Source organism: Panthera pardus, unplaced genomic scaffold (genome assembly GCF_024362965.1).
Source record: "Panthera pardus isolate Hobbes unplaced genomic scaffold, ASM2436296v1 HiC_scaffold_24, whole genome shotgun sequence".
Lineage (NCBI taxonomy): Eukaryota > Metazoa > Chordata > Mammalia > Carnivora > Felidae > Panthera > Panthera pardus.
In genome coordinates, this window is record NW_026526810.1 from 42,607,265 (window position 1) to 42,633,300 (window position 26,036).

At 35.8% G+C, this 26,036-nt stretch overlaps 1 protein-coding gene across 6 annotated transcripts in view; it reads right to left on the minus strand.

Annotated features, from left to right (window-relative positions):
- Nucleotides 1-26,036, minus strand: part of UNC13C (unc-13 homolog C) — a 610,270-nt gene that overhangs the window by 205,432 nt on the left and 378,802 nt on the right. For all 6 annotated transcript variants that reach the window (XM_019442067.2, XM_019442063.2, XM_053889051.1 and 3 more), the window contains exon 21: nt 6,216-6,349. In XM_019442067.2, the coding sequence (XP_019297612.2) occupies nt 6,216-6,349 (134 nt within the window). The remainder of the gene's footprint in view (nt 1-6,215; nt 6,350-26,036) is intronic.

Genomic DNA, 26,036 nt, shown 5'->3' on the forward strand with positions numbered 1-26,036 from the left:
CTTCATTTGCTATCCCCTCCCTTTGGGAAATTGACAAGTCTTGGCAAACTCTCAACTATGGAAACCACAAAGAACAAAGATGGTGGCTTGGACATTCATAAAAATTTGAGAGACAACCTGAAGCTCAGGCTGGGGTGACTAATGAGACCAGTCTGTCAAGACTGGGACTGGTTGCTGTTTTATCTAATGTGCAGAAACCAACACAGAGAGTGAAAGAAAATGAAGAAATGGGAATGTTTGAAACACACAAAAAGCAAGAGAAATCACCAGAAAATGATTTTAATAAGATGGCAGTAAGTGATGTACTTAATACAGAGTTCAAAATAATTGTTTAAAGATGCTTACTGAAGTCAGGATATCAATGCATGAACAAAGTGAGAATTTAAACAAAGAGGAAAAAAAAAACCAAGAGAGAGTTTTAAAAGCAGGAAGAAAGAAACAGCTTGTTATACAGGGAGGATATCCCTAAGACTATCAATGGATTTTCAGAGGAAACTTTGAATCCCAGAAGGGAGGAAGATGATATATCCAAAATGCTGAAAGGAAAAAAAAAAAATACAGCAGCCAAACAGGAATACTCTACTTAGCAATGTTGTCCTTCAGAACTGAATGAGTTTTCCAGATAAACAAAAGCTGAAGTTCATCATCACTAAACTGATATATGGATCAATAAACCAATGCAATAGGAGTACAGAATTAGACTCTCACAAGTATATTTAATTGATCTTTGACAAAGTTGCCAAATTAATTCAATGGAGAAAGGATAAATTCTCCAACATTTGGAGTTGGAAAGATAAGCATACAAAAGAACATCCCAAAGAATCTTGAACTCTGTATCATACCGTATACAAAAAATAACTTGAAATGAATTATAGACCTGAATGTAAGACATCTAGAAGAAAACTGTGGTATTACAGCTTGACCTGTGGGTGTTGTAAGATGTTTTAAATAGGATGCAAAAAACTCAAATGATAAATCTATAAATTGGACTATCCCATCAAAATTTTTCAAAATTTCTTCAAAAGATATTAGTAAGAAAATGGAAAGAAAGTCACGAACTAGGAAAAAGTATTGCAACATTTATACCTGACAGTAGACCCTTATTTACTCTGTGTAAAGACCCACTATAACTCAATAATATAAAGATAAACATCCCAATTTGGAAAGGGCAAAAATATTTTGAACATCTTCAAAAATCTTTGATCTTCATCAAAAATACATAGATTGCAATTAAGCACATTAAATGATGGTCAGCACAGTATTTAGGAAAATGTAAATTAAAACCATGATGAGACACTACTATACACCTATCTGAATGGCTAAAATATAAATTCTAACCATATTAAGTTTTGGCAACGTACAACCACTTGGGAAAGTAGTTTGGCAACTTTAAGAAATACTAAACATATACCTACCACATGACCTAAAATAAAGGTAAGATGATGTCTCTGTAGAGACTTGTAAACAAATATTCATAGCAACCTATTCTGGAAAAAAATCTCAAATTGCGACCCTAACCCTAATCTTAAAAAATGAATGGATGGGTGAGCATTTTGAGGTACATCAATATAGTGGAAAATTACTCATAAATAAAAGGAGACAAAGTATTGCTACTTTGTCACAAACGTCACATAGAAACTTATTAGGGTGATAGATACCTTCATTATCTTGATTGTGGTGAGGGTGTTTCGGCTAGATATATATGTCAAAACTTATCAAACTGTATACTTCAAACATATGCAGTTTTACTGTATTCAGTTATACTTCAAAAATATGTTAATAAGGGAGCAAGAGAACCACACCAGAAGATCTGAAAATATTTTGCTTAATGGTTTCCTATTTCAATAAAATAGTGAAATTTCTATAAGCATTCAGAAAGCCACTTCATAAATTAAAAAAAAATGTTTATTTCTTTTTGAGACAGAGAGAAACAGAGCATAAACAGGGGAGGAGCAGAGACAGAGAGAGGCACAGAATCTGAAACAGCTCCAGGCTCTGATCTATCAGCACAGAGCCCGATGTGGGGCTGGAACTCACAGACCGCGAGATCATGACCTGAGACGAAGTCGGATGCTTAACTGACTGAGCCACCCAGGCACCCCTATAAAAATTTAAAATGTGAATAAATATGAGGTGCCTGGGTGGCTCAGGGTGCCTGGGTGGTTGTTGTTCATGGGTTCGAGCCCCATATCAGGCTCAGGGCTGACAGTTCAGAGCCTGTAGCCTGCTACAGATTCTGTATCTCCCTCTCTCTCTGTCCCTCTTCTGCTCATGTTCTTTCTCTCAAAAATAAAAACATTACAAAAATAAAAAAATAAATTAAAAAATGTGAATAAATATTGCTCAAATACTTCAGTGCATCAATTAATAATAAAGTAGGAACAGAGAGAACATATGCCAACTACATATACAGGCTTGCTTTAATTTCTTCATTCATTCAACCAATATATATGCCTGGAATTATATTAGTATACAAAATAAAACCCTATTCTCAAGTTTCATCCTATAATTATTATAAATTGTCATAAAATTTGAATGAGCCAAAGCTTACAATGATTTTGTCAGTCATAACAATGCTTCAATCTATAACTTTGTATCAGTAACCTTAGATTACACTGAATGACAAAAAATATCCCTATATTTTTATATCATGTATTCACTTACCTTTGCCTTCAAAATAAAACTGAAACTTGTTTTAGCCTGAAACATCTGTCTCAGATTTGACTGTGCCTTCAAACTTTAGCGTCTATAGAGCACATGAAGGTATATTATTTATATTACAGACTTGTGTGCCAACTTCAGATTTTGAATCCATAGATTTGAAATAAGGCTCAGAATCTGCATACCTGACTAGCAGACCACATGATCCTGACCCAGGTGGTCTGGACTCATCACTCTGAAACACTGCTAGCCTTAACCAACAAAGGAGATAATTAGTGAAGCCTAAATGTGATGACACCCTGTCATCAAGAAACAGGTGTGAATGAAAATCTCACCAAATTATACAAACGCATTGGTCACCAAGACCACATCTCACTCATTAGAAGTTCACTTAAAACGTTAAACAAGAAGCAAAATGGAATGACCCTTAGTAAACAAAAAATCTTTAAAACGTCCTCAAAATCTGAACAATTACAATCATAAAACATCGATTACAAATATAGGAAGGCATTCAGGTTTTTTTAGGATTAGGGTCTCATAGGAGAAAAAAAAAAACTGATTCCAAACCCCTACATCAAAAACATAAAGGAAAAGAAAGACATTCCTTTTCTTGTATCATTACTCCTTTTTATACTGAGTAGACTGTTTAGTTCATAATTTAAAATTTATTTGTGCCATAACTAAATGTATTTCCTCCATTTCTTCTAATACAGTTTCAAAAAGTCAAATAAAAATTTGTAATATGTTTCTTAGTACATGATTAAAAATAATTCTGGAAAACTTTAATTAATTCCATGATTTTATGATGCATCTTTTACTAGTCATTTCTGGATATCTGATATTTGGTGAATGTAAAGAATTTCTTTGATAAAAAATAGAATCTTTCATATAACATTTGATTAGCATTTCTCAGATGTTTCTCTTTATTCAATACTCATTTACCAAATGGCATATCCCAACTAAAGGGCACAAAACAAGTATTGATCTCCCTATCTTTAGGAAATCTACTCAAAGATGGGAATGCAAACTGGTGCAGCTGCTCTGAAAAAGTGTGGAGGTTCCTCAAAAAATTAAAAATAGATCTACCCTATGGCCCAGCAGTAGCACTGCTAGGAATTTACCCAAGGGATACAGGAGTGCTGATGCACAGGGGCACTTGTACCCCAATGTTTATAGCGGCACTTTCAACAACAGCCAAATTATGGAAAGAGCCTAAATGTCCATCAACTGATGAATGGATAAAGAAATTGTGGTTTATATACACAATGGAATACTATGTGGCAATGAGAAAGAATGAAATATGGCCTTTTGTAGCAACGTGGATGGAACTAGACAGTGTTATGCTAAGTGAAATAAGTCACACAGAGAAAGACAGATACCATATGTTTTCACTCTTATGTGGATTCTGAGAAACTTAACAGAAGACCATGGAGGAGGGGAAGGAAAAAAAAAGTTAGAAATGGAGAGAGCCAAACCATAAGAGACTTTTAAAAATGGATGGAACTGGAGAGTGTGATGCTAAGTGAAATAAGCCATACAGAGAAAGACAGATACCATATGGTTTCACTCTTATGTGGATCCTGAGAAACTTAACAGAAACCCATGGGGGAGGGGAAGGAAAAAAAAAGAGGTTAGAGTGGGAGAGAGCCAAAGCATAAGAGACTGTTAAAAACTGAGAACAAACTAAGGGTTGATGGGGGGTGGGAGGGAGGGGAGAGTGGGGGATGGGTATTGAGGAGGGCACCTTTTGGGATGAGCACTGGGTGTTGTATGGAAACAAATTTGACAATAAATTTCATATACTGGAAAAAAAATGGAGAATAAACTGAGGGTTGATGGGGGGGTGGGTGATGGGCATTGAGGAGGACTCCTGTTGGGATGAGCACTGGGTGTTGTATGGAAACCAATTTGACAATAAATTTCATATTTAAAAAAAAAGTCCAAAGAATAAAGGAGAAAACATATCTGTTCCATAAAGCCCCCAGGATGAGCAGAGGGTATGTCTTATATTAAAAGACAAGATCTAGTCTTGAGCTATCAGAAGAAAATAAAACAGAGTCTCTATAGATATTGAGCAGCAAACACTCTGGTCTTCAGGTAGAATAAGTATAATAGGGAAAGGGGGAAGGAAGTATAAATACAAACCTAATGATGCTATAATGGTTGCATTTTAAAGAGGACCAATTTCTCCACAATTAGGAGGAATGTCGGACAGATGAAAATCAGTGGTTAAGAAGCAAGGAAAAGATGAAAATTAGGATAAATTTATTTCTTCTGTAATTGAAATTTCAATTGGATTCGACGTAAGCTTTTTGACCCTGTCTTGACCATTATAGAGAAACAATAAGTCCAGTTCTCTATAGTAAGTCTGACTCTACTTCATGTTCTACTTCATGATTTGTCTATTTCTGCTACTCCTGCTGCCCATAGCATTTCAGGTATTACCAAAACGTCAGGATACACTCTCCATTAGTCATATTGCAAGTGACTTGTTGGTAGACTTAGCCGTTACTTTGCTTTTTCTGTATAGCCCTCAATATGTGGGCATAAAATAAATACTAAATGTGCAACATTAAAGTTGGACAGCATCTTGGATATTATCTAGTAATACATCCTTATTTCACATATGAGCAAACTGAGACTCAGGGAAATTAGATAATTTGCCCAAGGTCTCCTAGCAAGTGGCATTTTGAAGAGTTGATAATTTTAGACTCCTCTAGAATCTGCTATTCTAGAATAGTCATGAGTTTTAATTCATCTGCCTTGTCTATCTGGTCATAATTTACAAATTCTATGTATAGAGGCATAGGCTTGCATTGTTATTTGAGAAAATGGACTTACTCTACTAAATATGGCATTGGGGCACCTGGATCAGTCGGTTAAGATTCTGACTCTGGATCTCAGCTCAGGTCATGATCTCATGGTTTCTGAGACTGAGGACCACATGGGGTTCTGCGCTGCCAAGCACAGAGCCTACTTAGGGTTCTCTCTCTCACTCTCTCTGCTCCTCCTCCACTAGGGTGAGCGTTCTCAGTCTCTCAAAATAAATAAATAAACTTTAAAAAACAGCATTAAATATTGCATTAAATCCATGGTATCTATTTTGAAAGCAAGCTTTTTTTGAAAAATTTTTATTATTACAAGTCACAATGAAATATAATTAATAATTTTGACATTCTTTTTAGTTTTGGGGGAAGTGCAGTGAGATAGTTTTGTGGGTTTTTTTTTCTTTTTTGAGATAATGAGATAGTCATGAAAGGAATCAAAGGAAAGAAGAAACTTTTCTACATCAAATAAAAATAAATTCTGGGAAATATTTGTCTCTCTATCCAAAGAATCTCATTCTAACGGTCTTGAAGTAAAAATTTAAAATATCTCTGAATTGATATTTACTAATAAAAATAAAAAATCCTGCTTTATATAGCTTAATTTTAGAACATTTAATTTTGGAAAACAAACTTTTCCAATGAGAGTATAAACCATGCTTCAAATATTTTATGTTTTCTTAACTTTAGTGGAATAAAATCCATTCATTTCCAAGACAGCATACTTACTGATTCAGGACAGGTGTGTAGGCAGTTTTATCCTCATCAATAATAGTGACCATCAGTGTAATAAGCTGGGGCCAAAAATCCAAATTCTTGGTAGATGGTCCCTGATCTTCCCGAGGAATGTCCTGTTTCTTACTCTGCTCACAAGGTCACGCAACATTAAAAAAAAAAAAAAAAAAAAAAAAAAAAAGGTTAAATGGTATGACTTTAGTTTATCAGTGTCAAATGGACAGATCAGAGAAAAGTGGTTACAGAAAAATTCTTAGGTCATGTGAACCAAAGCTATTAAAGTCAGGTTTCCTTTCTTCATTGAATGACATCCCATTGGATAAAATCACAATGGCGAGCGTAGGCTTGTATTTCTAAGTTCTTTGGCTCTAGACTGGAAGTTGCTCTTTCTCAATTGTAACTCATATTCTTAGGAATTATTATTATAGAAATTATCCCTTTAATGTGGCTTCTTCCAAGGAGGGAGGTTGTTTTCCGTGTGTACAAAGGTGTGTGGGGGTGTGTGCATGTGCATATGTGTGAAATTCATCCTGCCTAAATATTTTGTTCACAGTTACATTGGTGGTAAGTGGGCAGAACTCAAGCCAGTACCGTTAAATTCTACAGTATATAAATGTTCCACGAATGGTCTGGAACACTCTTATTCCACCCACAAATGCATCTAGTTAAATGAAAAGTATGTAAGTCTATCTTTCATGTGTGTGTGTGTGTGTGTGTTTAAATCATATTTGAATCCTTGATTTATCGTGCTTCATGAATTCTCAAGCTCTAGAGAGTGTTGTCCAGGATGATCTAAATTTACATTGAGATGAACAAAGTACAATAACAATCTTGAATGTTTCACATATCAACTTCATACTCAACACATAAAATTCTTTTGTTTGGTGGGTATTCTTCGAGCACTTCTTCTACATTTACTTTAAATAATTAGGCAAAAAAGACAAAGACACAGACCATAGGGACCATAGGAAGCATATGGCTTCCCTAATTATTTTTATCAAATGATTTGTAAGCTTATAGGTCCACGATATCTGAAAACTTCAATTTGTGGCTCAGGAAATTCATGGGTTCTCTGGTATAAAAGGTATATCATATTTTATTTGGCCCAAACTACTGCCATTTCCAACATCTCATCCAAAGATCAGCCACCCTCTGCCAAATGGTTGTATGCATACTTTCTAATGCTGCCCAAGACTTGCAACCAGATCTGAACGAGTCATCACCACGTTATTGTTCTCCCTGAAGTTAAAATACAGCCCTATGTTGAATCCACTTACTATTAGAGACCTCTGTACACAGACTATAATGTACCTTTAGGGACATATATTTTCCTAAGGTACTTCCAAGTGCTGCTGATTTACCTTTATGCCCAAAATGCAATAGATATTAAATGTTGGAGTGCTCAATTAGTCCAAAATTAGTGGCTGGCACAAATTACTTCAAATTTCCAAAATAAACTATAAGTACTCTCCAAAGGTTCTTAAGAACCTTGTATATCTGGTCCCTAATAACCACTTGAAACTTCTTGGCAGCCTTCCTCTTTCAATCCCGGAGGTACATCAAGGTACATCAGAAGATCTTCAAGAAGAAAATTAGGCAGAAATACAGGCTTAAAAATATCCATCTTTGTACTTTCAAGTTACATTTTCTGTTTAAATTCATCTTTATTTTGTGAACAAGATTTTATTACTGTCACAATAATGTGATTATTTACTTATCACATTAAGCTCAATAGATTTCTTCCTCTATGATGTATTTAGAAGTTGGGAGAACCTGGTAGATATTTATAAAGGTTTTAAGCGAAATTAGTTCTGATGGCCACAGCATTTGTTTGTCAAATGTATTTGAACTTGATTAATACTGTAATTAATCATCATGATTCATATTTAGCCCAACTATATGTCTCATTTTTTTCAAGTAATGTGATTAAATGAAATGAGTATAGATGACATGTCCAACATTTGTCATTCTGCAAAGAATAATATGGAAAGAAGGAAAAAATAACAGTTGAATAGGCATTAATTCCAAAGTTCCTTAGCTGTCACACATTATACTCTCATCACTTTTTATTATGACATCAGAAGATTATAGACGGTACCATTTTTCATCAAATTCTTTATGTTGAACCAGAATAAACCAAACTGAATGTTGAATCATTAAGTTTTTACAAATCACACGACATTATAAGAAACCAAGCTTTCCCTAATTTAATAATGCACTTTAAAAGACTGTATGTTTGAAAGGATGGGGCAGAATCATGTATACTGTAATATTTACCAGATTTCTTAAGAATTATTTTTTTCTAAGAAGCATATTATTAGTATCTTAGAAATCTATTACATTTGAGCTTATGATCAGAAAAATTAAGGTAATGTAGTGGAAATTCAGGAATCTGGTAATAAGTACGCTAATATTTACTGAAACCCTTACAAATTAATATTTATCATAATAAAATATATTTTATAATATTTATACTATGTAAGATAATATATAATTATAAACTCATTAACGACAATGAACAAATGAGAATATAATCAGTTTATAAAAATATAACTGAACAGATCAATTTTAATTATGATAATTAGAATTACAGTGACTAAATACTATTTTCTTAATAGATTATTGAGGAAAGAGACTTGAAAGACTGTGAGAGTATAATGGGAGAGAATTTGTGAAAATGGAAAGTAGCCAGCATGTGAGGTCACCGTTTCCAATGGTCACTTTTTTAAGTCTGCTTATTTGACAGAAAGAGAGAGAGAGAATCCCAATCAGGCTCCATATCTTCAATGAAGAGCCCAGCACAGAGCTCGAACCTATGAACCATGAGATCGTGACCTAAGCAGAAGTCAGACACTTAACAGACTGAGCTACCCATGTGCCCCTCCAATGGTCACTTTTATAAAGAATATTTCAATACAGAAAAGCTTTAATAGACAAGCTGATAAGATATACACTATACTTTTATAGTATCAAATGAGAAAATATGAAAATATTTCATGAAGAGATCAACATAGAGATAACCATTACATGTAAAAAAGAAAGTGTTGAAATAACAGATGCCATCTTCATATTAATGTGGAACTTGGACAACACTTCTAAACTTGTTATAAAATATGGCTGTGGCATTCCATGTATTTGTTTAATAAGCATAAAATTTTGAAATATTTCCTCTAAGGAGTTGGCTAAACAAAAGTTGGGGGAAGAAATTTAGTAAAGTAAGGGGATATTTAAATGCAAAACTACACAACAGATACATAATTAGGCAATTATTAGTAATCTGAGGCTACAAGCTTCTGACAAAGGGTGTTTCTCTAACATTCATTCTATTGGAAGTTAGTATTAGTTATACACACACATAAACACAGTCCATGCTCAAACAAATTGAGAAAATACCTGCTTAAAACAAAGTTAAACAGATTATTTCTAGATATCCTGGAGTAACATGCTAATGTGCATTGTGATTCTCTAAGATGGTGGTACTCAAACTTTAGTGTTTTATCAGCATTGTTAGGAAGGCTTGCTAATACACAGACTGTTGGTCCCTTTCCCAGAGTTGCTGATTCACCAAGTGTAGGGTGAGGCCTGAGGATCTGCATACATAATGAAGTTTCTAGTAACGCTGGTGCTCCTAGTTCAGAGACTAGTTTGAAAACCGCTATGCTGAGGGCTAACAATGGAACATGAGTTTCTCAAATATATTTGCAACTTACAAAGACCTCTATTCCCCTTCTACTCCCAATATCCCATCTTGTAAAACTTTCCACAGAATAAATCTTCCTCTGAACATACTTTGGGAAACAAAAGTCTACAGAGATATGGGTTAAATCTTTTAGGATCTTGTGCGTCATATCAAGGAATTAACATTTAAACCATATTAGATGAGGACCATTAGAAGATTTCAAACTTGAGTCTACTTACTTAACTACATTTATGTTTAAATGATTTGGCAGTCGCAGGAAGTTTAAGAGAAGTTAAACTTATGAAATAGGTACTAAGGAAAATTGATAGATTTATGAAACTACTTATGAAATTATTAATAAGTTGATAGAACTCATTGCCTAACTGGTGAGAAAGAAGAGAGAGAGGGAAAAATCAAGTGGAACTATCCAGAAAGTAATTATGTAGATCAGTCTGGAATTTAAAGCAATATTCTGGACTGCTGATGTAGCTAGAAGAATTCCAGGATATATGTGATAGCTGAAATTATGGAGTAAATAAGATTACTCAAAGAAAGGGAGAATATTTGGTAAGAAGGAAGACACTGGGGAAAATAAATAAAAAAAAGGAAAATAATACAATTTTATGAAAGATAGACCTAGATGGGGTAGTGAGGCCCCTGTTGAAATGGGAGAGAATAGAATTCAGTGTATGTGGGGACAAATGGCATCAAACGAATGAAAAACATGGCTTCTTCCAAGTCAGGCCATAGAGTCTTGCAGATAAGTGAGAAATAATAGCTAGGAATTTCTACCCTGAGAGAAGAGGAGGAGTAAGTAATAAAGACTTGGGGGCACCTGTGTGGCTCAGTGGGCTAAGGACTCCAACCTCGGCTCAAGTCATGATCTAAGGATGAGTTTGAGCCCCGTGTTGGGCTCTGCACTGACAGTGCAGAGCCTGCTTGGGATTCTCTCTCTAGCCCTCCCCTACTTGCTCTCTTTCCATAAATAAATAAATAAATAAATAAATAAATAAATAAATAAAACTTAGGGAAAAAAAGGAAATCAAGGAAATGGTGTTGGATGTGTTACTGAGGCACAGTAAAAGCAGGAAAAGAGATTTAAATGTCTGGTCAGAGTGCTAGAAGTGCTGGAACAAGCATTGATTTTGGTCCAGAGGAAGGTGAAACAGAAACAGAAAGGCATAAGTAAATGCAAATATTTTGTCTCACTTCTCAGCTTTTGCCAAGAGCTCATAGACCACCACTGTACCTCTTTCCTTTGTTCTTTAATTACATTGTACTACTGAAAAGGCTACAGACAACTATTGTAATTTCTGCATTCTAGAGATGAGAAAACTAAGGCTGACATGGTTTAAAGTGGTCCATCCAAGGGGCACCTGGGTGGCTCAGTCAGTTAAGTGTCCAACTTCAGCTCAGGTCATGATCTCACAGTTCATGAGTTTGAGCCCCGTGTCAGGCTCTGTGCTGGCAGTTCGGAGCCTGGAGCCTGCTTCGAATTCTGTGTCTCCCTCTCTCTCTGCCCCTCCCTGGCTCGTCCTCTGTCTCTCTCAAAAATAAACATTAAAAAAAAAATTAAAAGTGGCCCATTTGAGGTCATGTAAGGTCCTAAAAATCAGAACACCCAAACCTTGTAAACTTCATGTTCTCCAGGGAGCCTACTTTGCTCTGACCCCTTTCTCACTGAGTTAAAAATTATTCCAGTTAAAAAGAAGATAGAGTTGGATTTTGTTTGCTAAGTCATAAAGAAGCAAATTAAGTTACTGATTAATAGAGCTTATTACAGGGTTTATAATTTAAAAAGTTTGAGAGCCAATGCTAAATGGAAACATTAATAATTTTAATTGATGATCTAAGTCTCTCTCTATATCTATATAAAGGGGCATCCTTTTAAAGATGGTATCAATACTTCCCATTATTATTTTTCTTTTTTGCTTCTGGCAAAATTCAGTTCATCACTTACTTCAACCATTTCCAAGTTCATCATCTTTGATCTACCGACTTTAAAAGTATTTTCTGCTAGTACTCTTTAATGTCACTATCAGAGATGCCTTCTTCTCTCACCAAATTTTACTGATATATATTAAGTAACTTAAACTCTGGAAATGAATGGGAGAGATTTTGGAAAATTGGGATGAATGAGATGGATTTTGATCATACATTTAATGAATAGCCTTTAGTATTCTGGCCATACCATGGATAAGAAAACTAATCTTTCAGTGCAAATAAAGTTGTGCTACCTTTCTTTGCCTTTCTGGGACAGCTCTGGGGCAGAGCATATATTATGATTCCATGAATTATTGTATAATTGGCTTTTTAAACCCAGGGCCATGTAAACTGCAACATTGAGAATCTATAAGAAACACACTAAGGAGTGAAATATGAAACTACATTCAAAGAAGCTACTGACCAATGTTTTCTAAGTCTGTCCATACATCATGTACATCAGAATCATCTGGGTTACTTATAAGAAATACATATGACTTTAGAGCCTCTGGTGCGGAGCTATAAAATCAGAGTAAATGGAGGTATGGCCTGGGAATCTGGACTTAAACATACAGATATATTCTTCTGAAATCCTCATATTCATAGGAAGAGTCAGGACCCAAGTACTGACTTGTAATTGAGTCAGGTAAAAAAAAGGCCTTATTTGCTTAGGAAGAAGAGTGATAGAATTCCTTTTAGGTATCAATATCAGTTAGGGATTTGCTAGATTTTACATTTTGTCATGATAACAAAAGACTTCTGTTTTACCTTTACATCTGAGAAATTTTCAACTACATATAGTTCCCTAATTTTAAGAGGAGATGGAATATCTTTCTGGATGTTTATGTGGTGCCTCTTCCAAGTGTTGATAAACTCCTCTGTTAGACCATTTCTAAAACATTACTTTCTAAATTAACAGTCATTAGGAAATTACTGATCTACTGAAATAACTAAATATACGTTGCTGAGAGCAAAAATTGAGCAACTAGTGGTCTTAAATAAGATTAATTACTGAAAATTAACACTGCTAATCTAGTTAGAAAGAAAAAATGCATATATTAGAATAATTCATTTTTACTGCAGCAAAATATTTGAATAATCTTTACTAGGTCCTTTCAATTCCAACAAGTCCAAAATATCTTGACCTTTAAATTGCCAAAACTGCATATCAAAGTGTTTGGACATTCATAATGGCTTTTAACAGCACTAAATGGTTCCTTGAATTTGAACAGATTATACACAGTTAAGTGATCCATAAATACATACCTATAAAGTATCATAGCTCTAAATGTAGATTTAAATATACAAATTACTTAACAGCATGGTGTAATAGAAAAAAAAATCATTGAACATAGAATCAGAAACTTATATTTTGCTCTTAGGTTGATATTAACTTGTACAATTTGGAAAAGGATTTAATTTTTTCAACTTCAGATTTCTAATATTGAAATAGGATCACACATACCCAATTCTGTTTCTGATCCTTCTAGCAAGTCTATAGGCAGAATATATTCAATAAGAGGATGTTTATTATTGTAACAGGTGAATACTTGCCTTTAATTAAATTCATAGCATATGGTATATAGTTTACCCAACTGATAACACTCTTATTAGAATCCCAAGAGAGATGCATAAGAAACTTTCTTGAATACAAAACTATTTTAGTGGGTAAACTAAAGTTTTTAGTTTAGTGGGTAAACTATAGTTTTTCCCTCTTCTCTTTACATAAATTAAACTTACATCAAAAAGGAAAAATGCAACCGGTCACATTTGGCTGGCACTTATTTTCCATTGAAGATACTACACCTATAAAAGAACTAGTAGTGCTTGGACAAAACTCAAGAGAACCAAGATAGCTGACTTCAAATACATGATGGGCTGTGGTATAGGAAGAGATTAAAAGATCAATTAGATTTGTCTTGTGTGATTAAGAAAAACCTAGTTCTTGCGAGTAAAATTTTCAATACAGAAGATTTTATTACAGCATAAGGAAAACTTTCTAAATATAATATCTCTCCAAATGTCATAAATCCCTGGAAATTAAGAGGCATGTAGAAAAATCCCTTGTCTACATTGTACCTAAAAATTGACCACATGTCAAGTGTCTTTTTAATATACTTTGATTATATGCCTATAACTATAATTACAGAGAAAACATAACCCATAAGCTTTAAGCATTTGATATGATATTGATTAAAAATATATGGTTATTGTTTTTAAGAGCTCTACTGAGGTATAATTAATATACAAAAACTGCAGATATTTAATATATACAGTTTGATAAGTTTGGACATATGCATACCTCCATGATACCATCACTAAAAACAAGGTAATAAACCTATCCATCATCCCCCAAAGTTTCCTTATGTCCCTTTGCTTTCTTCCCCTACCCTACATGTGATAAGGCATTTAATATGAGATCTAACCTCTTAATGATTTTTAAATGCAAATTATATTGTTAACCATAGGCACTATATTTTGTACAGCAGATCTCTAGATCTTAATTCATTTGTGTAACTGTAACTTCATACCCACTGAACATATGGGTATTGTTTTAAATGACTGGAATACATTGTGGCAGAAACTGGATAGCGGTTCCCTAAATCAGTTTCCCTTTTTCCTTGAGTACACAGTTACATTACAGTGGAGGATTAAAGAGGACTTTAAATTATTTGACAATTTTTCCATTAAAAGGTATGTCTTTATTTCCTTCCCTTGAATATGGATGACTTTTACCAATAGAATATGACAGAAGTGACCTGTTTTCAGGATGGTTTTAAGAAGCTGGCAATTCCCAATTCCCGTCTTTTGGACCACCTGCTCCTGAAATCCAGTCAGTGAACTGTGAAAATGCTAAAGTACTCTTTGGAGAGGTCCACATGGAGAAGAACCAACCGGCAGATGTGGTATAGTTCCCAGCTGACAGCCAGCACCAACTTGCTAGCCATATGAGTAAGCATGTGAGAAGTAGACCTTCCATCTCCACATAGAGCAGAAATGAGACTTTACCACCCAGCCCTGCTCAAATTGCTTATTTGTGACTGAAGTAAGCTATTGTTATTGTCTTAAACCATTAAGTTTTGGGGAGGTTTGGTACTCAATATAGATAACTGGAACAGAATTTGATACTCGAAGTGGGTCATTAATGTAACACAAACTTAAAACATGAGGCAATGATCTGGAACTAAGTGGTGGTAGGCAGAAGCTAGAAGAATTTCAAGAAGGTCATTAATGAAATCAGAGGACTTGCCTATGAGAACGTGAAGGCCGGTGAGGAAATTATTTAGGCCAGCTAGAAGGTGACTCCTATTATTTAGTGGGGAAAATTTTCAACATTGTTACCTACAATAAATGCAGGAAGTAGAAAATATAATGTGAGCTGGTGGATTTAGTAGAATGAACATGCCAAGTGGTTTCTTACACCCATGTAGAATAAGATAATAGCTGGAAAAAAGAAGGGAGCTAAAAACCAAATACATCATTTTCCAAGCAGAATTTATAGGAAATATAGAGAAACCAGGATTTCCTGGGTTCAAAAATAAAACTTTTTCATCCTTAACCCCTCCAGAACGCAAGGCTTTCAATGTGAGAGATAGCTTCAGGGAACATATCAAATCCAGGGTGCTTTACTGGTATGACTCTAAGATCATGAAAAATATCTAGGTCCAAAGCAAGTTTTCTGAGAGCTTTATGAATATTTAAGGTATACCTAGTAGAGTTTCTAAGAATCTTAAGGAAGTTGTGCCTTATAGTTCATTTCCACTAGACAGAAAGACTTCTATGAATCTTAAGTTCATTGTCCTATAGCCCATAATTTTCCATCCAAGATAGAGAAGGTCTGTCTCAGAAAGAAACATGAGTGCTATTTTTGTCTAATGGAATGCTTACAGATATTTGAAATAAATTGTATCAGTCTGGACAGAAAGGAATTAAGTTAGTATAAAATGAAAAGAGGATTTTGAATCTCTAAACTTCTATGGGCAAGAAGTAGACTAGAAGGCTACTCAGTTGTAACAATGAAGAAGGATAAATGACGTAGGGTCAAGGCTAAAAGCCCAGAAAATGGAGGCAGGAGTCAAAGAGAATAATTTCCAGACAGCAGGACTAAGCTCCAAGTAAGAACTGACAACGTGTTCCTAGTTACATTTCAGAATTTCTATGTTCAAGTGACTGTCATGTGCTTCCTATTTTTGAACAGAAATATGTTTCTGTTATACTATTTCCATGTCACCACTGTATATCGGGCATGTGGTGGGGGGGGGGGGCGCAGACAACATGGCTGTGTAGTTTCCAGATATTTAGATCAAGAGGAAACACACTTCAGAAATGGGACCAACAGAGCTTCATTTGCATCTGGACATAATTTAGAGTGATTTTGAAACTCAAGCATGAACCTGATACTATAATAGGAAAATAATTTTGTAAGGTGTTGGGAGTGAGTGCAATTTACCCTTGAGACAAATGTAATCAATCTATGGAGAGGCCCACAAGGAAATACACTAAGGTTCCTTGATATCACCTTCAGCTAAGCCTTCAGAGGTTTCATCTGAAAGATGACAGCTGTTTCCAACTTTCCAGCCATGTGTGTAAGCCATCTTGGAAGTGGACCTCTGCCGCCACCCCCCCCCCCACCCCCAAACCTGAGCTCTAATAGAGCCATCTCAGTTAGTGCTGCATGGAGCAGAGATAAGCCATCCCAACTGGGTCCTGTCCAAATAGCAGACATAGATTAATAAACAAGATAATTTTTTTAGCCACTGAGATTTGGTATTGTTACACAGCAACAGGTAAGCAGAACAACTTTATTTCCCAGCCTCCTTTGCAGGTAGTTGTGGAAATGTAACCGAGTGCTAGCCAGTAGAATGTGAGAAGTGCTATAGCATACTAAACTTGCACATATAATCCTCTATGCTCTTTTCTTCTGGTTTGCTGTGCAAAAGCATAGCCACTTTACTGTCATGTTTAAGATGGTAGAATCATAAGAAGAAAGGGACTTGGTTCTCTAAATCGCTGCTGGAAGACTGAATAAGGTGCTTGTGGATGCAGTGTCATATTCCTTCAGCACACCTGATATCAATGCATCTCTGGTGAGCAATTCCATGTACGTTGCCAGAGTCCCAAATGAAGCACTTGCTGCAATGTCTCTCTGCTTTGCTGCTTGGGGCCTCTTATAAAATCACAGGTAGCCATTCTGTGCACATTCAAGTGGCCCAGAGGTGTGAAAAGGGTCAATAGCTCAGTCTCCTGTATTAGCTTCCTAGGGCTACTGTGACAAAATACCACAGACTTGGCAGGTTTAAACAGAACTGTGTTCTTTCACAGTTCTGGAGCTGAGAAGTCCAAAATCAGGATGTTGGCTGGGTTGCCTCTTTCTAAAGGTTGAATTTCTTCCATGTCCTTCTCCTAACTTTTGATGACTGGCCAACTTATGACAGTCTTTGGTCTGCATATGCATAATTCCAACCTTTGCCTCTATATTTATATGTTCTTTCTCTCTGTGTCTGTTGTCTTCTTTCCTGCCTCTTATTAAAACATCTGTAATTGGATTTAAAACCTTACTCTTATCTCTAGATGCTTATTTTAATTATATCTGCAAAGGTCTTTGCTCCATGTAAGGTCACACTCTGAGGTTCTGGGTGGACATATCTTTTGGGGAGACACTACTCAACCCACTACACTCCCACCCTCCATTGGAATAATTGTGAGGTATGTTCTATGTGGTTTCCCACTAGGCTCCCAAGGGAACAGAGCCTCAACTGACAACATAGACAAAAGCTCATTCTAGCACCCTTTATTGCTTTTCTGATTTCCACATTTTCCGTTTCTCCACCTATTAAACTTCTCTTTCCAGGGTCACGTCTCAAATAAACTATGACAAGTTCCTTTTGTAGGCTCTGCTTTCAGAGAATCCAAAGTGTGACAGGAAGAACCACTTGTATATTCAAGAGCATCCAGTTTTACAGATTTTACATGAGTAAGAATAAAACATGACTCATATTTGAGTTTATTTGTCTAAGCAGATGGTTTTATCTGAATTAATACAACCCCATTGCTCTTTATAAATGTGAACTCTCTGTAGGCTTTTCTGGCTATGTTTTAGGTATCATCCACATTTTCCTTTTGTTTCTGTCATTATCTTCTAAAACCCTTTGTGTCTTTAAAGGAATCTCGAAGCACAGTGAAAATCCTTACATTTTATCTTCTCAAGCTTAGCTATTCTTAGAAGTTTCAGGAAAGTGATTTTTAAATATTTTATCCTTCAAACTGATAATTTCTTTCAAAAAGGGAATATAACTGTTAAAAGAAGCAGTTACAACTGGATATTACACTGCAACAATTTGAAGTATACTGTCTCTTTTCAATGGATTAAAAATTCTCCTAAGAGATAATAGTGGGCCTGAGTTGCTCAGTTGGTTAAGTATCTGACTCTTGATTTTGGCTCAGGGTCATGATCTCACGTTTCATGAGTTCGAGCTCCACATTGGGCAGTGTGGAGCTTTCTTGAGACTCTCTCTCTCTCTACCCCCCACCCCACCTTCTCTCTCTCTCAAAATAAATAAACTTTTTTTAAAAAAAGAAATAGTAATGTCTCTCTCTCCAAATATGAAGAACCCAAGGAAATGAAATAGAGGGAATTAGAAAGTCACAGAAATTTTGCTGCTAAGCAGGTGTATTTGTTTTCTGTTGCTTTGTGACAAATTACCCTAGTTTTAGCAGCTTTAAATAGCAGACATTTATTGTCTGACAGTTTCTATGGGTCAGGCATCCAGGCTTGGCATAGCTGGGTACTCTGCTCAGTGTCCCACAAGGCTGTAACCAAGGTTTCAGCCAGGAATGGGATCTCATCTGAGGCTCAGGGTCCTCAGGATGGGATCACATCTGAAGCATGTCTATGTGACTGTTGGCAGAATTCATTTCCTTCTATCTGTAGAACCCAGAGAAACTTGCCCTCCAAATGCAGAAAAGGGCCAAGTTTCATTTTAAAGTGGTGACCAATTAGGAGGTCTACCCAGTTTGATCCCTCTTTTCATTAATTCACAGCCAAACTGATTAGGGACCTTAATTAATCTGTAAAACCCTTTTGCATTTACTACATAACATAATCTAATCATGGGTTTAAATTTCTGTTTTAGGTTTATGTGTTTTGTTTGTTTGTTTTGCCATATTCTGTTGGCTAGAAGCAAGTCACAGATTCTTCCCACACTTCAGGGAAAAGCATTATACAGGAGCATGACTCATTGAGAGTTGTCTTAGAACTCTGCTAACCACTGCTGGGTAAAAGTTATTTTAACACTTTATTCAGGGGTTTGGGGGAGGGAGATGATGTTACAAAGTCCAACCTGCTGAATGGTTGAATAGATATTCTGAGTAAGCCTCTCAGCTGACACAACTGAGATGCTGAATGAAGAGTTGTGATTCGTAAAATACACAACCATTTTATAACACAGCTTTACATTATCTTATAAAATCAATTATAAAGATATGCTAACTCCTAATAATTCCACTTATAGGTATATACCCTAGAGACACTTTTCCATTCATTGACCAGGAGCCATCTACAGAAATGTCTAGAGAAGCACTGTCTACAATAGCCACACTTCCTCAAACTGGAAACAACCCAACTCTCTATCATCTGCAGAATATATAAATTGTGATTTATTTGTATAATGGAATTTCCATAGAGTACTGAAAGTGAATGGCCAACTGTGCAGTAGATACTGTGGTGTTCTGCTCAGATTCCCTCTTTAGGGCCAAGCACAATTCCCTTGATGCTGGTAATAGCAGCTGCTGAAAGAGTATAGATGTGTTCTTTACTAGGAATTGCACTCAGAAGCAAGGAACTGATTCACCCAAGTTACTCCCTCTTCTAAAATGCAGTACTAATGATCAGCTTATGCTGTGATACCATAGCTCTGTTACTTTGCCTCAACTGGGGTCAGTTCTAAAGACCAATCCCACCTCCAGGCCTTCCTGTAGGATTAACTGAACTCTCATATATAATCATATTGTAAATCAGCTTCTCCACCTGCTGGATCCTGCCTTTCCTGCTTCCTTATAGATGTCTCTCTAGAGCTGTGTCGTCAAATACCGTAGCCCATTAGCTACATGAAGATCTTTAAATTTATATTTAAATTCATTCAAGGGGAGTCTGGGTGGCTAAGTCGGTCAAGCATCTGATTTCAGCTCAGGTCATGATCTCACGGTTAGTGAGTTCGAGCCCTGTATCAGGCTCTGCAATGATGGCTCAGAGCCTGGAACCTGCTTCGGATTCTCTGTCTTCTTCTCTCTCTCTGCCCCTCCCTGCTTGCACACTCTCTCTCTTTCAAAAGTAAATGAATAAAACATTTAAAAAGTTAAATTAATTCAAATAGTCAATAGTCATATGTGGCTATAGGCTATGGCCACTATATAAGGCAGTGTAGATATAGAACCCTTTCGCTATTACATAAATTTCCATTGGACAACACTGCTTTAGAGCACTCTTAGGTAGAACTGCAGGTGATTCTCCACCTCGGAATCTATTTCTAGGGACTCAACCTAAAATAAACTGTGACATACAGCACATATAAATCTGAAATACATAATGCCAAGGAAAAAGACCACGACACAGAAGAGTGTATTCAGTATGATTCCACTTACATCAATTTAAAAACAAGTAAAATTAAATAGCTTTAAATAAATAACTTATTTATTAAAGTTTATTTATTATTATTTTAAAATGAAATTTATTGTCAAATTGGTTTCCATACAACATCCAGTGCTCATCCCAACAGGTGCCCTCCTCAATGCCCATCACCTCAGTTTATTCTCCTTCCTACCCCCATCAACCCTCTGTTTATTCTGTTTTTAAGAGTCTCTTATGTTTTGGCTCCCTCCCTCTCTAACCTTTTTTTTTTCTTCCCCTCCCCATGGTCTTTTGTTAAGTTTCTCAGGATCCACATAAGAGTGAAAACATATGGTATCTGTCTTTCTCTGTAGGACTTTTTTCACTTAGTATAACACTGTCCAGTTCCATCCACGTTGCTACAAAAGGCCATATTTCATTCTTTCTCATTGCCAAGTAGTATTCCATTGTGTATATAAACAACAACACTTTCAACAATAGCCAAATTATGGAAAGAGCCTAAATGTCCATCAACTGATGAATGGATAAAGTTTATTTATTTGTGAGAGAGAAACAAAAAGAGAGAGACAGAGAGGGCAGGATCAGGGGAGAGAGAGAGGGAGAGGGAGAGAGGGAGAGGGAGAGAGGGAGAGAGGGAGAGAGGGAGAGAGGGAGAGAGGGAGAGAGAGAGGAACCTAAGCACGCTCTGTGCTGTCATGAACTGTAAGATCATGGCCTGAGCTTAAATCAAGAATTGGATGTTTAACTGACTGAGCCACCCAGGTGTCCCTCATTGTTTTTTAAAACCTAAGTGTTTATGAGTTTTTCTTAAGATATTTTTCAAAATAAGAATTTAAGAAGTACTCTGGGCTCTTAATAAAAGGAGATTATTGAGAACAGGTACAAATAAGATAAAACCCACCAATATGACATATGACCATTATTAAGGAGTAAAAAACTGGAGTAAAACCATAGGTAAATCATGAGAATCCAGTAATTTCCCATGGAAATAAGATTAGAGATACCAAACAGAGTTGTAAGACCTATAATTTCATTACATCACATTGAAACTTTCTGTAAGATGTCTTATCCACAACAGACTAGTTAACTAAGAACTACTGACAAGCCTCAGACCATCAAAAAAATTTTTAGATGAGTTGGATATGTTTATTCAACTTGGGAACTTAACAGAGCGCCATGTTGATGACAAGAAGGGAGGATGGGTAGTGTTTTACTGGACCTAAGGGCATCTGTTCTATACATTTCCTACAAGTGGTTGATAATCATTCCAAATAAAAAAATAATTAATGGACATTTACATTCTAATGAAGATTGATATTTTGTTTAAGCTTGTGTCAATGGGATTTTTTTAAATTTAGATTTATTATGCTACTTATAAGAAATTTACATGCTTATACCTTATCCAGATACTAAGGTGAAAGATTCTTAGTATAGATCAAAAGCTGTAAATAGTCTTTGGAGTACTGGCTTGTAAAATGAAATCTATAAATAAAAAGATGACAAATGTCGTTTTAGATATCAGAAGGATCAACTAGGAAACACTAAATTCCTATTTTGTCAAAAGTAGATTAAAAGTCAAGATAGAGTCAGGGGTAATTTGAGAAGAATTAGCATTGAGGAACCTGCAAATGTCATGATACGATATAACTGTGAGAGTGCTCACAGTCCAAGAGTTGTAGAACTGAAAGGAGCCTTAGAGATTTCAAGGGCTATTTTTTTCTCTAGGCTTAATGCAAGTAAGCAAACTGTATGCCTAAATGTCTGTATTTCCTTGTGAGGAATTTATTGATTATATGTAGTGAGCTAAATTGCTTGAGGGTAATTCAAGTTTCCAAAATTTATGTGAGACTTAGCAAAAATAGACAGTCACTAGGGTGCTGTTTTTCTAAAGCTGATTATTTATCAATGTTTAACAGCCATGCTAAATGGGGTCAGTAAAAGGATCAGGTATCAGTTGACTTCCATCTCCTAATGGTTTTTTTTTTTTAATCTGTGCATAGAGGGAGATTCAAGTAGTTGATGAAAGCACTAAATAAATGCTGTTTATAGAAATGCCATGTGTTAGCTCTATAGCATTGCCATAATATACCAGTGATAATGACATAGAAAAATTCAATGGCATTCAATACAACCAATGAGTTCATAAGAAACAAATGTTGTCTATTATTTCTTATCACCATTAAAAACATGAGTAGAGTATGCAGTCAATGCTGAGGATCTCTGACTAATCAGAGATTCTAATACAACCAACTACCATTTTCTTTAAAAAAGTAGAAAATGTTAAGATCGATAACTAGAAAAGGACAGGCCCTCATATCCCTTTGGTTTTCCCCTTTATTTCCTCTTTGAGGCATGCAAGTTGACTGATCCAAGGGGCACTTTTCTTCATTGCTCATCCACCCAATAGAGGAAATATAAATCAGTGAAAATTTAATCAATAAAAAATAGAAAAGGAAAATCTAAGAATCTCAAACTAGATTAACTCATCAGCAAATAACCAAAGGAATGCTATGCTTTCTTCATATCCTATCTTTAATTTTACAGCTGATAGCACCCATCTAGTATTTCCTTCTGGACTTATCAATTCATTGGGTAAACATAAAATTGGTGGTGCATTTTTTTAAATTATATGGCTTCTTATTAATGCCTGAATCGTTACTTACGAATTTAGTGTTGCATAGGGAACAGTGATCCAAATAGTCAATTACCAATTTAGTTGTAAATGTGGCTTGCAATAAGCAAGTAAAGAAAAGAAAGGGATTCAGCAAAGGCATTATTTCTGTTGAGGGAGAAAAATCTCCAAATTAACCTTGCCTGAAATTACTGCAGTTCAAAACTAACAACATTAAAATGAAATAAAAAGGTAATACCCCACCGTTCAACTGGTGGAACCAACATTCAAAATTCAACTTTTCTTTGGTTTATAATCCTTTAACCTACACTACTTATATAATTTTCTTGTGGATGTAAAAACACAACTTTATCACTTGTAATTAGACAAAACCCTTTTTTTCCTTCATTTGTAGCTCTGGTAGGTCCTTATAAGGTATATTTGAACAAATCATTATTTCATGAAAGAGATGATTCTAACAGCAAATGGAAGAGAGGATTATAGTTGTTGTGCTGTTATTTTTAATTAAAAAAACTATAGTTGAAATAAATTTATAGTTGTTCAGCACAGTAATGCCATACTGACTCATTTATTCTCTGGACTTAATGAAAAAGACTGCTCAACCTTAATAATAATAGAAGAATCATATTAAAAAGTTCTGTTTAACAAATGCCTACTCTGTTTCAGTTTCTAAAACAGGAGCTTTGCAGTCATGACAGACATTTAACACAATTGCTTATGTAATTATTGACCTAGATCTATTTTATATAACAGAAAACCAAATCTCCCTTGCTGCAAAAATTATCTGCATTGAATGTAAATACCAGGCATAGAGCAGGCACTCATTAAGGAGTTTTTAAGATAACAAACAGGAATTGGTTGTCAGAATCATTATGTTTTAGGCGCAGGTGTTGGGAGAAGAAGTGAGGCTTAGGCAAGTTCAACAACTTGTTTAGGTAACACTGCTTAACCAGTACTCAAATCCCATTTTGTCAGGAGAAGTAAATACACAAAGTACCATGTATTGTTTCACAGAAGAGATTACATTTGACTTGATTATATAAAGAAGGTCTGATAGTGAACAAACTACCAAGGCACAGGGACAGGGTAAAAGCAAACACATCCTGACTCTCACAATAGTAAAAAGGACATTTCTTAGATCTGTGAACAATCCATTCTATAGATAATACTGTTCTTGAATAATGAGTTTCAAGTAATAAAAGTTTCAAGTAATGGGCCATCTGTGGCTTAATGGAGACAAAACAATATAAGGCAAAGTATCAGTGGTAAGAAACACTTGTTAATATTTACTGGAACGCAGGTCTGGAACTAGGGTGAAATAAAAGCCTTGAGTGGAAAACTTAAGAGTCAATCCAACACTTGTACAATCCAGGGGATCTTATCCTAGTGGAGCTGGTCCAACTCAAGTGTTGTAAACAGTGTGAATTTTCAATAGTCGCTCTAAGTTCCAGAGCTGTGTTTTTCAACATAAAGCCACTAGTCAAATGTGGCCATTTAAATTTAAATAAAATTAAAATTTGGTTTCTCAACTTCTCTAGCCACAGTAACTATAATTTCTTGAATCATTTGCATTTTCCCTTTAGAAACTTTTCAATACTTATTTTGAATTCATTCATTCCACCAGTATTATTGAACATATAACAAGTATAAGGCACTGTATATAGGTGGGGAAGAAGAAGAAAGGTATTCTCAGAAATGAATCCGATGCAAATCCTTCTTCCAAAGGGCCTATGGTGTAATAGGTAAGCTAAGACTTGCAAAAAATAACAATAATAGGAAGTGGAACTATTCCCAAGTAAGAGGTCAGACTGAGGAGAAATCATTTACTGTAAGATCTATCAAGAAATCTTTATACTTTTAATTTTTTGAGGAACCTCCACACTGTTTTCCAGAGCGGCTACACCAGTTTGCATTCCCACTAACAGTGCAAGAGGGTTCCCATTTCTCCACATCCTCTCCAGCATCTATAGTCTCCTGATTTGTTCATTTTAGACACTCTGACTGGCATGAGGTGATATCTGAGTGTGGTTTTGATTTGTATTTCCCTGATAAGGAGCGACGTTGAGCATCTTTCCATGTGCCTGTTGGCCATCTGGATGTCTTCTTTAGAGAAGTGTCTATTCATGTTTTCTGCCCATTTCTTCACTGGATTATTTGTTTTTCAGGTGTGGAGTTTGGTGAGTTCTTTATAGATTTTGGATACTAGCCCTTTGTCTGATATGTAATTTGCAAATATCTTTTCCCATTCCATTGTTTGCCTTTTAGTTTTGTTGATTGTTTACCCTATGGCCCAGCAATAGCACTGTTAGGAATTTACTCAAGGGATACAGGAGTGCTGATGCATAGGGGCACTTGTACCCCAATGTTTAGAGCAGCACTTTCAACAATAGCCAAATTATGGAAAGAGCCTAAGTGTCCATCAACTGATGAATGGATAAAGAAACTGTGGTTTATATACAAAATGGAATACTATGTGGCAAGGAGAAAGAATGAAATATGGCCCTCTGTAGCAACGTGGATGGAACTGGAGAGTGTTATGCTAAGTGAAATAAGTCATACAGAGAAAGACAGATACCGTGTTTTCACTCTTATGTGGATCCTGAGAAACTTAACAGAAGACCATGGGGGAGGGGAAGAAAAAAAAAGGTTAGAGAGGGAGGGAGCCAAAACATAAGAGCCTCTTAAAAACGAGAACAGGGGCACCTGGGTGGCTCAGTCAGTTGAGCGTCCGACTTCGGCTCGGGTCATGATCTCGCAGTTTGTGAGTTCGAGCCCCGCATCAGGCTCTGTGCTGACAGCTCAGAGCCTGGAGCCTGCTTCACATTCTGTGTCTCCCTGTCTCTCTTGGCCCCTCCCCTGCTCACGCTCTGTCTCTCTCTGTCTCTCAATGAATAA